The following is a 17,175-nucleotide window of genomic DNA, read 5'->3' as shown; positions in this document are numbered from 1 at the left end:
CCTGCTCGAAGAACAAGGCCAGGCAACAGTTTGTGTGTGTGTCTTTTGTGTGTGTGTGTGTGTGTGCCCAGAAAAAGAAGAAATGCTCTCACTTTCACTTCAGCGCTCCATTGATTCTGATTGGCCGGCGGCGCGCAGCTCTCAGGGCGACACGGCAAAGGGGTGAAAAGTAGTGACAGCAAACGAAAGAAACGAAAAAGAAAAAGAGAATACAAAAAGACGACCCAGCAGGGAAGCTGAGGAGACCCTCTTGGAAACCCCGCCATGGCGTTTGCGTATCCGGTTGCGCGCAGAGATGAGAATAAGGTCAGTGTCGCCGCGCTGAGAGAGAGGGGGGGAGGGGGGGAGCAGGAAGTGGAAGACAAAAGTCCCACAGGCGGTGGAGGGTGAATGGAGAGGAAACAAAAACAAAACTTTTGACGACCCAAACGAACGACAGAGTCCTTGGCTCTGTGCTGCGCGCAGCTCCGGGTCGAGTCCGCGTGCGCGCGCGCTCGTCTCCCGCGGACACTTTCGATTCAGGCCCGTCGAGCCCACGTGTCCCGCCGCAGTCAGCCCTTCTCTCTCAGGCCCTTCCCGCTCCGTCCTCTGCAATGGGACTTTTCCCTGCATGTGTATGAGTTCGCAGCATACAGAGCCCAACTTGTTTTATTGATCTTCATCCAGCTGGTGATTTATGCTTCATGCAAAACCACCAAGCCCCGCCCCCCTCCCCCCGCACGATGGTTTCAAGGATGTTGTGTGACGAATTCATCTACCAATTCACTTCCTGACTACCTAACAGTTGTGCAAAAAAACAACAAAATGCCCATCACAATCATTTCTTATACGTCTACGGTCATTTATTTAAATCGCTTGTTTTGTCATAGTAATAGTCCCAACCCCTGAGCTATTCAATTGACTATTATAGAAAACTTAAGAAAAGCTGGAAATTCTCAAATCAACATTTGGCATTTTGGCTTAAAGATGACAAGTAAACGAGAAAACAACCAAGCTGATCTCACCACTAGACCATCAACCCTTCAGCATGTTAATATCGCCACTAACCGGTTTATGGAGTTAGGAATAGATAGAAAAGCCGTGGAAAACTGTTTCCCTGTGCCATCACTGGAAACAAGAAGGTACAACGATGAACAAAACACCAGGGGGGCTCAACAAGCGCGGGCACGTGCTCGGACACAAACCTGCAACACGGCGAATGTTTATCATAATTGATAGATAAGGATCGACTGTCATAACAAACACACATTCCATCGGCGAAAAATGCAGCTGCCAAACTGCACATTGATTTATAAATGCCGCCAGTGTTCAGTTCCACAGAAATGCCGTTGAATGGCGGTTCCACAGAATCCTCTCTGTCAAAAACAAGGGAAAAGAGCCAAAGATTGAAGTCGAACCTGTGTAGGTTTGTCCAACTGTTTTGTTTTGCATTCGACAGGTGGATGACTACCAGGGAACCAAGATCTGTGATCCGTACGCATGGCTGGAAGACACCGATAGTGCCGAAACAATGGTACGCGATTGATATCTTGCCGTTAAGAAATGCGAAAGACAATCTGTGACTGGATGCATCATTTGACACCTTTTGATATCGTGTTTGACGCACACCCGGCCAAAGTTTCCTCTCGCGGGTCGTTGACCTGACAGTTCTTAAGGACTCAGCAGGAATGTTATACTGTAGATTAGAATGCCTTATTTTCATTTCCCCTGTCCCTGGCATTGAGATAAGACGTGCAAGATAATAACTGGTTACCTGCTCCCTCCCATATGGCATAATACTGAGATGCTACTTCTGTGCTATGATAAACTGACGCCCATCGAGTCAATCTACTCATTCAGCACCGTGAATACCAATCAGATGTTCAGCTATTCGACATTGAATATCTATGTACACGCGAGTCTTTCGTCTTCGTCCAAACTGAAGCCGTGTTCTTTACCAAGCCACACCAAATTCCATTCCCTCATCTCTCTCAGGCCTTCGTCGAGGAGCAGAACAAACTGACCATGCCGTACCTGGAGCAGTGCGCGGTCCGGGCTCGGTTCCACCAGCGCCTCACCGAGCTCTACGACTATCCCAAATACAGCTGCCCTTACAAGAGAGGGGACAGGTACTCGTTGAACTCGAAAGGGCAGTCATATTTCACTGCACATGGGTGAAGTGTGACTATATTTTGGTCTGAAATGACTTTTTATTTCCTGTTTATTTCCAGGTATTTCTACTTTCATAACAAAGGCCTCCAGAACCAGGATGTGCTGTACGTGCAGGACTCTCTGGACGGACCCGCCACCATCTTCTTTGACGCGAATAAGCACTCTGAGGACGGCACTGTGGCGCTGAAGAGTGAGCCGAGCTGCGGAGCAATTCACATTTCGCGCGAACGCGCGTAAAAACACAGGTTGACCGGAACCAACATGGCGACTTTTTCTCCTTTTCCCCTCTTGTCCCTCTCTGCCCCCAGTGGGACGCCTGTCGGAGGAGTGCGAGTATTTCGCGTACGGCCTGAGCAGCAGCGGCTCAGACTGGGTGACGGTGCGCTTCATGAAGGCCGACGACCTCGCGCCACTGCCCGATGTACTGGAGAGGGTCAAGTTCAGCTGTCTGTCCTGGACCCACGATGCGAAGGGCGTCTTCTACAACTGCTTCCCGCGCCAGGAAGGCAAAACAGACGGTGAGTGCACAGGAGCACCGCCGCGGCACCTCGATGCAAACGCCCGTAGAATGCAAATGTTTCCCGAGACCTATAAGCCCGTCCGTGTTTCGCCCCAAAAGGCACCGAAACCACCAGCAACCTCAATCAGAAGCTCTACTACCACGTCATTGGCACCCGGCAGTCGGAAGACGTTCTGGTGGCAGAGTTCCTCGACCATCCGAAGTGGCACAGCTCCGTGACTGTAAGTCTGTGGAAGTCTTGACTCGCTTATTTCAATCAGGTGTTTGGAAACGCCACGAGATCTCTTTGGCTTAAACTTGTCACTTTGATGTCAAAAACTTGATTGCACGGTGCAAAATGCGCTACGTACCTTGCCGCTATTGCTGCGTCTTCACAACAGTCTACCAAACAATGGCACCACCTGAAACCACTCTGGGGCACGGAAGTCGCGTGTCGCCTCTCTAACCTGAACTGTCATCCCTGAAACTCGTCTTGGCACCAGTGGCTGCTCCTTCTGCTGAAGCAGTAGTCATCGTCGTCGTCACTTCTCGCCTCTTTGGTTTTTTAATTAGAGTCAGTGACCGGTACTGATTGGAGCCTCAGGGTTCACCAGTACGACTTGTGTAAACCTGTCATAGCAGCAGCCTTGTTCGCATCTGTCGCTCTTCCCTTTCTCTCCTACCTATTGTCATTCCTCCCTCTTTCCAGGTATCAGACGACGGTAGATATGCTGTTTTGTCCATCACTGAAGGCTGTGAGCCCGTCAACCAGCTGTGGTACTGTGACCTTCAGCAGCTCCCCAGCGGCATCACAGGTCAGCGCTTTTGAGGAGTCGGATCACTTGCACAGGATTGAACTTTAGATCTGCTTTGGCGCCTTTTTTGTAACTGTGCCCTGGTCAAATTCTGTCAAACTGATGTAACACAAGCTTTAGACTATACTTTCAAAGTCAAAATCCACAGGCACGGATCCATGAAATGATCAAATGTGTTGCTTGACAACTCATCGGGTTCACCAAAAGGCAAACCCTTAGTCACTGACATATCTTTATCATATTTTTTTTTGAAGTTTGAACTAGGGCTTCAATAAAATATATATATATATTTGGAAAAATACTGAAATGATTAAACGGTGTTTTGATCGCAATTATTACTGGCACTGGAGCCGTAGCATTAAAAACAAAATGACGTTGTCACTTTGATATTTTTGATTTTGCATCTCCTTTCAGTATAAGTCAATCTGGGTAGTCTCGCCACTGTTTCACAATGAATAGAATCTTTTTTACACATAATAGATCCCTGACTTTGCACGGAGTAGTGCGTTGTCGCTCCATGGTGGAGCTGTGTGCAGTGCTCTTTGCCCTGCTCTCTCTCTCTCTCTCTCTCTCACACAATCACTTCTTTTGTAGCGTCGGCACCATCCCCTACGTTTTGACCGTCCTCGTCGGGCTGGCGCAGCCTGTCATAACACTGGTATCTTAAGCTTGAGCTGCGCTCGTTCCCATAACAAGTCAGGGCATGGCCTCGGTTCAACACCTGCCCTCTCTTTGTACCTGACACTGTAGGGCGCCGGTGCACATGAGAGTGTTACGGGCTTCACCCTGGGCATTGTTTCTGCGGAAAACACCGTCCCTTAATCATGAATGGATTAATTGAAACCACCTGCCAGCTTTTCCACAGTACATATCCAGACTGGTGATAGATGATATTTCTTAAGATACTGGCGCTGTATCAGCAGAACTGGAGTTGATACTGATGCTAGGGTTGCCTCACCAGATGTGAAGATTTCAAAATTCACTTCCTGGTTTTCCGGTGTAAAAAAAATAAATCTCTCCCCCGCAAGCAGTCATTTTGAAACATTCAGCGCGAGGGTATTGCGAATATACAAGTCAAAATTCAGAAATAATCTGATCTCCCAAATGTCTAATTCTTTTCCCTTTTCTTCATTTTATCCATCATCTTCTCCAGGGCTGCTGCCGTGGGTCAAGCTCGTGGACAACTTCGACGCCCAGTACTCTTACGTTACCAATGAGGGAACTGTGTTCACGTTCCGCTCCAACTTGGACGCACCTCGATACTGTCTCATCAACGTAGACATCCAGAAACCGGACAGGCAGCACTGGACTACCCTGATACCGGAGCACAACAAGGACGTCCTGGGTGAGACTCAATGGAAATGTCTAAAAGATGTCCGGTGAACTGACCTGCATAATATCAGTTCACTGGACAGGGACTGTCCGATGTCCGAGAGCTAATCGAGCAGTTGCACCGTCGGGTTTGTAAAGCTGTGGGCCGGCACTGCTGGCGTGAAAAATGAATGAAAACGCAAGTCATTTTAAAAAATTTTAAGTCCCTTTGGACAAAGGCGTCATGTAAACGAATGTGATGTTATGTAAAAACTCCACCGAGTTTTAGAAAGACGCACAGGGGCTTGTGCGTGGAATTGTACTTCCACAATTCAGCACTTGAATTCTTGCAAAACGCTTTTTTCTCTTCTTCACGGTATTTATGTCCGTACGTTTTAGTGATGAGCCGACCGCGGAGAAGGGGAAGTCCTCAGTTTGTGGTCCACGACCTTCGTCAGAGGGAACTCTGTTCAGACTACAGTACGGAGAGTGAAATGTGGTCCATTAACACAAATGTTTTTTTGTTTTTTTGGTCATTCAAATGATGGGAACTGATCAACTGTTAGAAAACAGAAAAAGCTATGAATGTCCATGTTTCCGCTGAGAAGTGTGTGTACACACGCAGGCAGGCAGGCAGGCAGGCAGGCAGGCAGGCAGGCATGCACACAGTACAAGGCAAATAAAAAAATATTGAAGTGGGGAAAATGAGTTTAGTATATTAAGGATGATAATTTGAATGAATGACAAGCAGAATATAAACATTTAGTAATTTGCAGTTTGCAGATATACTGTTAGTGTATTTGTACACTAGTGGAGGTTGGTGCACAAATGTAAACTAAATGACAAACAATAAATAAAACCGCTTTGCAATAATGTAAAATGATCATCTTTATGGAAGGAACTACGATTGCCGGCAAATACTGTCATTTAAAAATGTTCTCATATAAACAAAGGTTACTGCGTTTATCAAAGAAGAGAAGGCCGTGTCTGTTGCACCACTGCCACCTACTGGGCAACAGTATACAGTGATGACACTGACACACGGTGTGTGTTAGTCTGCCCTCTGCTGGGCTTTTGGTAGATGAGATCAGGCTTCAATATTGTGCTGTACGCTAACATTAAAATAGACCAATTCAATCCATAGCAGATATATATTGGGCTTCAACCCTGGATCATGAGATCACTTCTTATTTATGAGAAATATGAGGTAAAAAATAAACAGCAGAAAGGACCCCCCCCCCCCTCCTCCAACCCCCCCAACGAAACCAGCTACTATGTTGTCATGTCATGTCCCTGTGCAGGCTTGGTCTCCTGTGTGAACCAGCACCACCTGCTGGTCAACTACCTCCACGACGTGAAGGACATCCTGCAGGTGTACGAGTTGTCCACGGGCCGGCACGTCAGGGACCTGCCCCTGGACGTGGGCACCGTGGCCGGTGTGAGCTGCAAGAAGAAGCACTCCGACTTCTTCTACAAGTTCACCTCCTTCACCACGCCCGGTAATTAGGGCCATCTGATGCAGATAGGTCTCGTTTAAGTATATAGTTAATGCGACGGTGATCAATTTGTTATTCCCATATAGAAAAAGCAACAACAAAAAGTGTTACCGTCAGTGCATATAAAAAGGATCTCTTAACCCGTTTTGCTCTTGTTCTCCGGTGCCCAGGTATCATTTACCACTGTGACCTGAGTCAGACCAACCCAGAGCCCAAAGTGTTCAGGGAGGTCCCGGTAAAAGGCATCAAGCAAGCGGACTATCAGACCACCCAGGTAACGTCCTCCGCCTGTTTGTTTTTTTTGTTTTTTTTTGTAATTCCCACGTCAAGCTTCATTTCACACATCACACACAAATAAGAACTTCACACACATGCTCATTATATATTCTCAGGTGTTTTATCCCAGTAAGGATGGAACCAAGGTCCCCATGTTCCTAGTTCACACCAAGGGCCTGAAGAAAGATGGAAGTCATCCCGTGTTCCTTTACGGATACGGAGGCTTCGAGGCGTCCATACAGCCATACTACAAGTAAGCATACAACTGAGCTATTCAAAGTCTGTCAAGCGGTCGCAACCTCCTCGCGTCTGTGACACTTCCTGGCGGAGCCCAGCAGCAGACACCGATGAGCAGTAATCGGTTACAAGCCGTCAAAAGAGACGTGGCGGTAACTGATCCTGCCCCTAGAACTCCAGCAACGATGTGAACAATGCAGGTGCCTGTAAGAATAATGGATATAAACCATTAAACATAAAGGAGCTTTTTATATTCGTTCTGCAAAACCATCATTTTATCTGGACCTTCAGATAGTGAACATGAAGAGTTTCATTGATGGGCAACATGTTCATGTATCAGCGGTCTTTTTTTTTTTATTCCTGTGCCTTCCTGTCTCTTTTGTGCGCGTCAGTGTTGCCTACCTGCTGTACGTGAGGCACCTGGGAGGGATTCTGGCCGTGGCCAACATCAGAGGGGGAGGAGAGTACGGCCTCACCTGGCACAAAGGTACAAAGCACGAGACAACTAGACACAGAAAGACACGAGTTGCTGAGCGCCTTTGCAAAAGCTATGTGTCTATCCACTGTTTATATTTCGGCCAGTCAATCTCCACGACGGCTCGTGTGTTTCTTTGCTAAGAATCCAGCATTCCGAGTGCTTTTAACGCGCTTTGTCATTAGTGCTCGCCTCGTTTTTTCCCGCCCGTTTGACTGATTTACTCCGTATCGTGTGCTCTGTAGCCGGGACTTTAGGCAACAAGCAGAACTGCTTCGATGACTTCCAGTGCGCAGCAGAGTATCTGATCCGGGAGAAGTTCACCACAGCCAGCCGCATCGCCATCAACGGAGCCTCTAACGGAGGGCTGCTCGTGGGTAGGTACCTGACCAGCTGTGTGTGTGTGTGTGTGTGCGTTATGTATATATTCATTTAATGGTCAACCAAGGGATATAGCCAGAGGGAGAGAGCAAAAGTGAAAGGGTTTTAAAGGTAAAGCCTGGAAATGGTCAGGCGACAGTACATCATAAGCGAATGAACCCTATAACGACAATGTCAAATGTGCACACAGCGGCGTGCGTGAACCAGCGTCCAGACCTGTACGGCTGTGCTGTGGCCGAGGTCGGGGTGATGGATATGCTGAAGTTCCACAAGTTCACCATTGGCCACGCCTGGACCACGGACTACGGCTGCTCGGACGACCCGGAGCAGTTCAAGTGGCTCATCAAGTATGAAAAGCGCACGCGCGCGCACGCACAAAATTACAACACGTTGAGGCGATACACTCTTGCGAAATAATTCGGGGTTGAGTGATTCTGAAAGGGAAACCAAAAGGCTGACGCAAGCATCCACAATCTTGCGCCGACAGAGGCCTCAACACGCTGCCACTATTTGGGGAATTTTACTTTATGTATATCACACTTACACCTATTATAATCATCTTCCATCTAATCATTGGTGAAATGTGTGTGTATATATATATATATATATATATATATATATATATATATTTTAAACATACAATGCATTTTAAATTTTAAATGTAGTCCTCGAGGTTTCAGTGCACAGCTGCAACTCACCTGAAGTTCACCTCACACTTGAGTCATTCACTCACTTCCCGCTCTCTCTGCAAAGTCAATCAGCAGGAAAGATGTTGGTACACTCGAGTCACACATGACAAATCTTTTAATTTTTTTTTCCCCAACTCACTGGTCTTTCTCCTCTTCAGGTACTCTCCTCTTCATAACCTCCCTCCGGCTCCGTACTCTGGCCCTCCTTACCCCGCCGTCCTGCTCCTGACAGCCGACCACGACGACCGCGTGGTGCCTCTGCACACTCTGAAGTATTGTGCCGCGCTGCAGCACGGCGTGGGCCGCAGCCCCCTGCAGCGCCAGCCCCTGATGGTCAGGCTGGACACCCAGAGTGGGCACGGCGCAGGGAAGCCCACCGCCAAGGCCATCTTGGAGGACACGCACACCTTCTCCTTCATTGCTGAGACCCTGGGTCTCGGCTGGAAGGAGTGAGGGGAGAACGTGAGGTGATGGTTAAAATGTAACCGTCTGTTTACTTTTTTATTACTCCAGACACATAAGTAATTAGAGGAGTGTGATGGGTTAGAAGTCAGGGAGAAGAGAAGAGTGAAAATGCAGTGAAACAATTGTAATTAACAGACAAATATAAAATAAAAGGGTTGAAGAAGGAATGTCAAATAATAAATAACCAATCACTTCAGTATTATAAAAATCTAATGGGATGCTAATCATAATGCTCTTTTAAAACAGCACTTAACTGTAGATTACCTTAACAAATCAAATGCACTCAAATATTAAATTTTTTCAATGTTTATTGTAAGTTTGAAGTTTTGTATTTTATCTTTAAAAAGTTTCAATAAAATCTATATAATTGTAGTATTATTTCTGCCTACAGTATTACTATCATTAGTATCCCACATTTAATTACTGCCTTCTGAGCTAAATCTAACCAGATCTATTTGTGTTTTTTTTTTAATAATATTGCTTAAAATTTTTGTTTAAAAGTTCAGGAATATTAGAAATTAATTTTACTGCTGTCCCTTCAAACATTTAATATTCTAAAGGTTATGTCATTAGAGTATCATTGCTCTTGCATTACCATGATAATTATTTTATTGCTGCCGCTGGTTGAGGTGGAGCAGACTACTTTGTACCATTGCATATCAGTCTACAGAAATCCCTCATATTAATAGATGATATTTTATAAGATTATCATATGCTCTGCATATATGGTAATACGGAGAGTTGCCATATCTGTCAGATAAATGTGTCGGAGAAAAGAAAACGGGGAGCTGTAGTGCATTAAAAAGAACTGAAAAAACATGTACTGCAAAGTATTTGAATAAATGTACTTTTCTTGTTTACCACCAGGTGTCAGTATGGGACTGCAAAAATTCCCCCTTAATGCTCACCAGTGTTCTTCCACCTGGAGGTCAAAGGGTTTCTGGCGGTTCTGCTCAGCTTGATCACACACAATCAGCAGGATGCTACTCTGCTAAAAACTTTATATATGGTTGATAGAGACAATTAGGATACATTTAAAAAAAAATTAGACTTGTGAATGAGAGAAAAGACATTTCAAAGTGGAAGGAGACATGGGTAGAGGGAAATAATGTGCAAATGTCCGGACACAACTTGAGAGCGATGATCGACGGCGGATGTATGGCGAGACAAGGCGAGAGACTGAAAGTGCACTTATGGAGAGTCGGAGGAGGCGGCCAGACACAGAGAGACGGACAGGCGGGCGTTTAAACTGTCCAAAAAAATAAAATAAATAAAAGAGAGATGGAAACTCTGCGCCAGTCGACCAGAGAGAGAGCGAGAGAAGTTGTCCGCTCGGTCACTCAGAGTTTAAGCTGGGCTCAGGCGGGAAGTTTCTGATTTTGTCAGACTGAATCCCGGGCCTTATCTAAAGTACCTCTCAGTGGAGCGACAGAATGTGTAAAGGAGAGGAGAGGGGGGGGCGACAGAGAAGAGGGGAGTGGGGGGGGGGATTTGCAGACAGTGAACTCGTCGTCGCCATAGGGGAAAAGTGGTTGAATGAAGCCGGGAAAGACAAAGCCAGTAATAAGCTGGACAGATGAGAGGCTGCAGAGAGGGAGGGAGGGGGGGAGGGGGGAGGGGGGGTCTGCCTTTAAGATCATGAAGCACAAAGACTGTGATGCCTTCTTTTTCTCCCAGGAGCCTCCCAGAGGAGTGGACCGGCTTGTGATGCTTCATCCCCCCCCCCCCCCTCCCTCCCTCTCCCCCAGGTCACCTCTTGAGCTCCCTCGTCCTCCTTTCTGCACACACACACACACACACACACACACACACACACACACACTCACACACACTCACACACTCACACGGCCTCCACGTCCCCTCTTCTCTGGAGGAACACAGGCTTTTACCTAGAACGCGCTCACCGCTCGTCTCACAGCTCCCCCTCCTCTCTCCTCTCTCCCCCCCCCCCCACCCCACCCTCGCAGGGGCCCCAGCCCGTCCTCCCGTTTGTTTACTTCACTCCCTCCACATAATGCCGGGATTAATTTCCGAAAGCCGATTTGAGCTGCGGCACGCGTTGCCAAAGAGCGCGAGAGCAGAACTTTTGTACTCGGGGAAGTTTCCCCTTCACACTGGCTTAGAGGTGGACCGCTCGCTCTCCCCCCTTTACGCCGCTCACTTTAATCTCTCCCGCAGAGCAGAGGGGGAGCGAGGGATGGAGGGGAGAGGGCTCTCCACACACGGCTGGGACAACATGTCTTCACAGGGGTGTCGTCTGCTTTCCCTGTGTGCCTCCCTCCGGTCCTCTGCCAGCACCTCTTCGGGTTATTTCTTTCCGCGCTCTTTTTCTGTAGAGCAAATTTCTGTTCTTTGCTTTTTTCGACCGCAAAAGTTTCTTCTATTATAAGGTTTGATCTTTGGAAATAGAAGAATGCATCAGATATACGTAATGCCCAGGGCGGCAAGTAAGAATAATGTAATGGATCAATTCGACAATTATTCAAATGTATTGCTCATGTGATAAAAGCCAATTCCAAAATCCAGATCTATCTAATGTATGATGATATGAAACATAACAACAGCTAATCCCTCAGAAAATTGCGCTGCTGGAACCAACAGACGTGAACTGCGACTAACAATTATTTCCATTACCTGTGCATTCGTCTATTGATTTGTGTTTTTCTATGGATTTGTTTGTTCTCTGAAAACTAAATGCGCCTCACAATGTCGCAGAGCTCTAGGCGACGTGTTTGTCGAATCGACATTTAAAAAGACAAATGTGTTTTTACAATTATGTAAAACAGAGAAAAGCAGCAAATCTGCGCATTGGAAATGCCGAAATTAATAATGGCGTTTCATAATTGATTCAAAAAGTCAAAGTTGTCTGGTGTTTTATTTTTTTAGTAACTCACCCACTTTTTTATTCCAAGTTTTCTAACAGGCAAATTACCACTCGTTGAATTACTTCCACCTCGGGGCATGTTGTGTTTTGCAATTTAAAAAAAATATTTAAACGTTAAAATCACTAAGGGATGTGAATAACATTGGTTATCTTGTCACGGCACCTGTCAAGTGTCGTGATGTATTAGGTATTAAGTGAGCAGTCACTTCTTGAAGATGATGTTCTGAGTGACCTTGTGATGGCTGTACGACGGGGACAGTGTCTTGTGTCTAGGAAGGACAGCCGGCGAACGGGAGACGGGAGTCACGGGCGCCCAAGGCTCGTCGGTGCGCGTGGCGAATCGGAGAGGGCGGTGGTCCTGACTAAGAGCCCGAGGTGTCGGCTCGGCCTCCGGCACCTTTAGCCGATTGAGCATCTGTGGGATGTGTGCTGGAAAAAACAAATCTGACCCATGGAGGGGCCGCGCTTCCCGACTCGCAGGACGTAAAGGGAGCTGATGCACGACGTACCACAGGACACCCAGAGGGCCTTGAGGAGGCAGACGAGTGTCGGAGGTTGATTTCGATGATTTCAGGTGAGTACAAATGTGTACTCTTGCATTTTTTGAAACACAACTTCCCCTCAATCTCTTTGAAAGAATCCCTGTCCCCGTCTCATTTACAGTGAATAAACAAGCAGATCTGATTGAAGCTTTGCGCTCAAACCGTGAGAGGCCTAATAAAACACCAACACTAAGCCCCCCCACCCCCCTCCCCCCTCGCCACTGAGGAGAATTACTGTCAGATATGTTGTGTGCATACCAAGACGTCATAGTCAAGCTAATGGCATTTATTATCTCCCACCACGAAGGAATAGGAGGCAGATAGCGGTTGACTGGGCACGCTCCCCGGTTCATTTGGCACGTGTGCAGCTGCCGAGTCAAGGCTGTTAGGATTCCATAATTTACATCATGTAGATTACAGCCAGCAACGTATTTTTTTAAGAACCTAATTTGGGATTTTATTAATTATTTCATGCCGCCGGATACAGCACTGTAATCACTCAACTTCAAAAACGTTGTCATTACGGTGTTAAAAACTGATTGCACAGTGTGACGGTGATGGAGAAACAACACCGTCCGTGCATATTAGCTTTGATTTCACCGTGTTATTCTCTCGGCCACCGTGACGCTTTTTAAAATGTTTTTATTTTTTTTTTAATCGCAGATAAAGGACGACTCAGTTTACGGCACAAAGGAAGCCCGTCACCCGTTGCGTAACGCAACTTCTCCTCCGTCTTTCTCTCAAATTGGTGTCGACAACTTCCTCAGGAGCTCCGAGGAAAAAGGTACGCGCGCCCTTACCGGCCTCCTACTACCGCAGCGCCTTCACGACAGTGACCAAACAATAATACCAGCCGCCACCACTAGGGGGCATGGACGTTGTCTGTTGCACCTTTAAGTAAAACGTTGTCGTCCCCCCCGATTCGCTTATCTAAATGAATGCAATTTACATTTATTCAGAACCACTTCTGTCTAACGTTCAGCCTCCCGACGAGCCCCGACTTGTAAACTAAGCTGTTCTGAAGGAGGTGATGTTTGATTCGGCGTGGGAGGTTTGGAGAGCTGCGGCCAAGAGGTGAAACTCATTAAGCCTCCAAACTCCAATCCACAACTCCAATAAGACGGAATATAAATAAAAAAAAGTATGGATTGCTGCTGCAACTGTACAAGATAAATAATAATAATAAAAAATAATAAAAAGCACTTGCAGTGCGTCTGCACACAGGAGTGCGGAGCGGAGCGCTCGCTTCTGCACACCCACAGCAATCCCACGCAAAGTTCATTTGCATTTACAATAATTTCCCATATGCTCAGTGGCCGGTCCGAACGGTGGGCGTTGTGTAATAAAGCAGTAAGTAATATAACCTCAGTCCTGGAGAGAGAGAGAGAGAGAGAGTAGAAATTTTGTATTTCTGGTGACAACTTGGCCAGCCACTGGATCAGAGTTTCCAGAAGAAAAGGCAGTTTTGAAAAAAAATCTCTGACTGGAAACACCAGATTTTAAATGGTTGCCCTCCTCAAAAATGTTTCCATGTATGCGTTAATTTAGAATCTTTTGGATGGACACATGGAAAAAAGAGCTGGCCTTTTTTTTTGAGATATCCATTAATTCTTACTTCCAATCACATAAAAAATGTGTCCGGCATCTGTACATTGCGACGTTCGAATGCAGATTTACAAATTGAACGTTGATAGCATAGCCTGTGAGATATAAATCATAGAATTATTCATTTAAAGCCATTCAAATTACATTGGTCATACATATACTGTGTATTAATTAAAACTGTGATGTTATAATACAATCAGGCAAATGCTAAGCATGAGCATTTTCTTTTCATAAGTTTTTCTAAATAATGACAAATAGTTCCACTGGCACTCTGCACAGATTACTTTCATTACAGAAATAGAAGACGGGGACAATTCATCTGCTTGTTTTGGAGGTTTTTTTAATAACACATTTCAATATTGCAACAGCCATCGGATTTTCTTCTAACAAGTAAAAATTATCAAAAACTAACAAAGAAACTAGAACAAAAAAGACTTTTCAGTTTCATATTCCAAACACCAGTGTTCCTCAGCTAAATTCAACCAAGTGAAACCCTTTACACAGTGAGCAAGATATTATATTCAACACGTTGTTTCTTCAAACAAATTATAAAAATAGATTTAGCATTTTCAAATACATATTTACAGTATTAAACATAATGGTTACAGTAACACAGACGGGACAGAGAGGGGGAGGGTTTGGAGTTTCATTCATCGTGGTGGCGAGGTCCAACGCGTCTATAAGGACATATGACTTTATTTAATCTGACAAAAACGGTTACAGAAAGAGAAGGAGAGCTCGAGGAGAGGGGACACAAACAGAAACAAACCCAATCTTGTATCAAATACAAACCTGTTACAATATTCCGGTCAAAAAATGTTCATACTGGTGTGAAAGTGTGTGAAAATCCGCTAATGCCCCGATAAACTTCTTCCTTCAAATCTCCTGCATTTAAATAGGACAGAAAAGGCAAAGGGCAGATCACTGTACAGGGAGGATTCTGGGAGTCGGCTGGAAAAGTGCGCGACGATTCGAAAACGTGACAATCCAACAGCGACAAAGACAAAAACAAGGTCTGTGCCACATTCTGCAACACTGTACCCATGCTGCGGCGTTCACACCGGGATGGAAAACCAGCAAATCCGATGATGATGAGCCTTAAACATAGCGAAACCCAGAATATGTAGACACTGTGCGCCGACGGTAATAAAATCCTCCCGTGTTCCTCTCACTTCCTGTCAAAACAACTCAAATCTGATCAGGTCGAAACTCCCATTCGTCATCATATAATAAATCAACAGCAAATCAAACAAACAAAACAAGACAACTGTGTTGCTTAACATATTTCATTTTTTTTTTTTTTTACATAATACTTTTAAGTTAAATAAATCTTCTTAACCTCTTTCCTGGAGAGATTTGTAATACAGTCTGTAAACATAAATAAATACGGATAAATAAAGTGAATCGGGGCCATCTCCCAGAGTCGGCCTGGGAACTGTACATGGTGGGGGGGGAAGAGAGAGAGAGAGAGAGAGAGAGAGAGAGAGAGAGAGAGAGAGAGAGAGAGAGAGAGAGAGAGAGAGAGAGAGAGAGAGAGAGAGAGAGAGAGAGAGAGAGAGAGAGAGAGAGAGAGAGAGAGAGAGAGAGAGAGAGGGGGAGGTCAATGCCACCGAGATGACTAACGGAGAAATTATACGCTTTTACACACAGGAAGAAAAAAAACAACGGAAAGCACAGAGGAGTGGACGGAAGACGGAGGGAACAAAAGATGGAGAGCAGGCGGCGACAAGCAAGCGGATGAATGAACAATCAAACACGTGCTTTTTAAAAAACCCTTTTTCGCTTTACAGTCGCTTCCCGCAGCGTTTGTTTCACCGTCGGCGGCCCCAAAGGGGAGAAAAAAGAGAAGAGAAGAGACGAAGCGGGCTGATATTTTCTGAAAGTAAAGTAAATACCATCGCCCGCAACCCACTGTAGCTCCGTTCATCGAATACTGTGTATAGGACGACACAGGATTTCCAGCCCCGTCCCAGCTCTTCTAAGCGTACTGGACCCCTCGACGTGGGACAGCACAGTCTTCTCACGCTGCTGCTGCTCTGAAACCCACAGGTCACACTCCGGCCGTGTTCAATCTTTTTAGAAATGTTCCTTTCTCATCCGCGTGACGCGGGATGGGTTCTCCGGGGGCGCCGCGTGATTTCGTCGTCGTCGTAGTGAATACGTCATTTCAGCCCCAAGGCCTGTAAAATAGTCCCAGCGGCTCTTGACAACGCATCGTTCTTCCAGAAAACAATGTTGTGTGTGTAAAGGGGACATTCCACCCCCCCCCCCGCACAGAGCCGGGTCAGCCCCGCACAGAGCCGCCGTCCCGCCGGAGACGGTGCTTCGTTTGATTCTTACGCGCCGATCCGGACGACCGGCGAGACGGAGCTGACACAGTCACCGAAGGTCAAAGTGCAGATAAGAGGTCACATTAAAAAACAAGTCACATGACATCGCTCCTCTGCGGTCCCCCGATCACACCAGGAATACCGCTTGGTGCCCCGGGTGGGGCGGGGTCGGACGGGGGCCGGGTTCATTACAAAAAAAGGAAGGAAGGGATCAAGGAAGGCTTGAGGAAGTGTGGGAAGGAGGAGTAAATAGAGGAGGGCCGTGAGCCGAAAGATCTGCTCATCTTTCCGTCAGTCTGGAAGAGCGCTCTCCCTTTCCCCCCTCTTCTCCACCCCGTCATCCTCGCTGCAGCAGCAGGGACTCCAGACTCGCCGCGCCCGCCGGCTGTCAGACCTGCACGCCGCGGCCGTGCATTTGGATGACCTGCGCTCGCAGCGTCTGGATGGCGGCCAGTATCAGCTTCTGGTGCTCGAGGGAAGTGATGCCAAGGCTCAGGACGTCCCTGTGGACAGATTCACCAAGATTAGACGTGAAATTTATTGGACTCTTTTTCATTGGCCGGAGTCGGAGACTTCTAATAATTGTATGCTCGGATTTCCAGGGTTCCACTTATGAACCGTTTATCACTGGGGGGGGAAACAAAAACTAAACTTGGCTCATCTGCTTCATCGCCGGTGACGCAGGATTTATGATTCACTTCGGCGGACGAGCCAACGACTCTCGACGGCCCCGCCCACCGAAGCTGATTGAGAAAACAGATTAACAGAGCCTCTAGAGGAATTACTTTGGCAACTCGGGTTGAACTGTGCCATTATTTGGAGGAGTGACTCAACGCCAGGCGGAAAAGCAGTATTTCAAAGTCCTCTCAACATAAAGGGTTTCAAGTTTGGTCAGCGGTGGTGCAGTGGTTGGCGCTGATCGGACCGCCCAGGGGCCTTTCTGTGTGGAGTTTGAATTGGAATGCAAAACAGGAAATTAAAATGGCCGCTGAGACACAGTGTGGTTATCAAGCGACTTA

At 46.6% G+C, this 17,175-nt stretch overlaps 2 protein-coding genes and 1 long non-coding RNA gene across 8 annotated transcripts in view; 2 read left to right on the top strand and 1 right to left on the bottom strand.

Annotated features, from left to right (window-relative positions):
• Positions 1-9,658, top strand: LOC118291968 (prolyl endopeptidase). The gene is made up of 15 exons (XM_035620544.2): positions 1-306; positions 1,439-1,513; positions 1,975-2,108; positions 2,211-2,341; positions 2,460-2,669; positions 2,771-2,892; positions 3,360-3,465; positions 4,619-4,810; positions 6,078-6,275; positions 6,443-6,546; positions 6,665-6,801; positions 7,178-7,272; positions 7,506-7,637; positions 7,832-7,988; positions 8,489-9,658. The coding sequence occupies exons 1-15, from the start codon at positions 265-267 to the stop codon at positions 8,781-8,783; spliced, it is 2,130 nt and encodes a 709-aa protein (XP_035476437.2). The 5' UTR covers positions 1-264; the 3' UTR covers positions 8,784-9,658.
• Positions 9,659-10,522: 864 nt separating this feature from the next.
• On the top strand, positions 10,523-17,152 carry LOC118292039. 5 transcript variants are annotated; one of them, XR_004786809.2, is made up of 5 exons: positions 10,523-12,253; positions 12,885-13,005; positions 13,204-13,295; positions 14,726-14,839; positions 15,477-17,152. It is a non-coding gene; the product is annotated as an uncharacterized LOC118292039 (long non-coding RNA). The 5 variants fall into 5 exon arrangements; XR_004786807.2 differs by having other exon boundaries at positions 13,181-13,295; XR_004786808.2 differs by lacking the exon at positions 13,204-13,295.
• LOC118292038 (ephrin type-A receptor 7) overlaps positions 14,150-17,175 on the bottom strand; it is a 125,175-nt gene continuing 122,149 nt past the window's right edge. For both annotated transcript variants that reach the window (XM_047330071.1, XM_035620685.2), the window contains one exon: positions 14,150-16,659. In XM_047330071.1, coding sequence (XP_047186027.1) covers positions 16,545-16,659 — 115 coding nt within the window. In that variant the 3' untranslated portion in view covers positions 14,150-16,544. The remainder of the gene's footprint in view (positions 16,660-17,175) is intronic.

Source organism: Scophthalmus maximus, chromosome 22 (assembly GCF_022379125.1).
Source record: "Scophthalmus maximus strain ysfricsl-2021 chromosome 22, ASM2237912v1, whole genome shotgun sequence".
Lineage (NCBI taxonomy): Eukaryota > Metazoa > Chordata > Actinopteri > Pleuronectiformes > Scophthalmidae > Scophthalmus > Scophthalmus maximus.
This window is presented reverse-complemented; position numbering and strand designations above follow the sequence as displayed.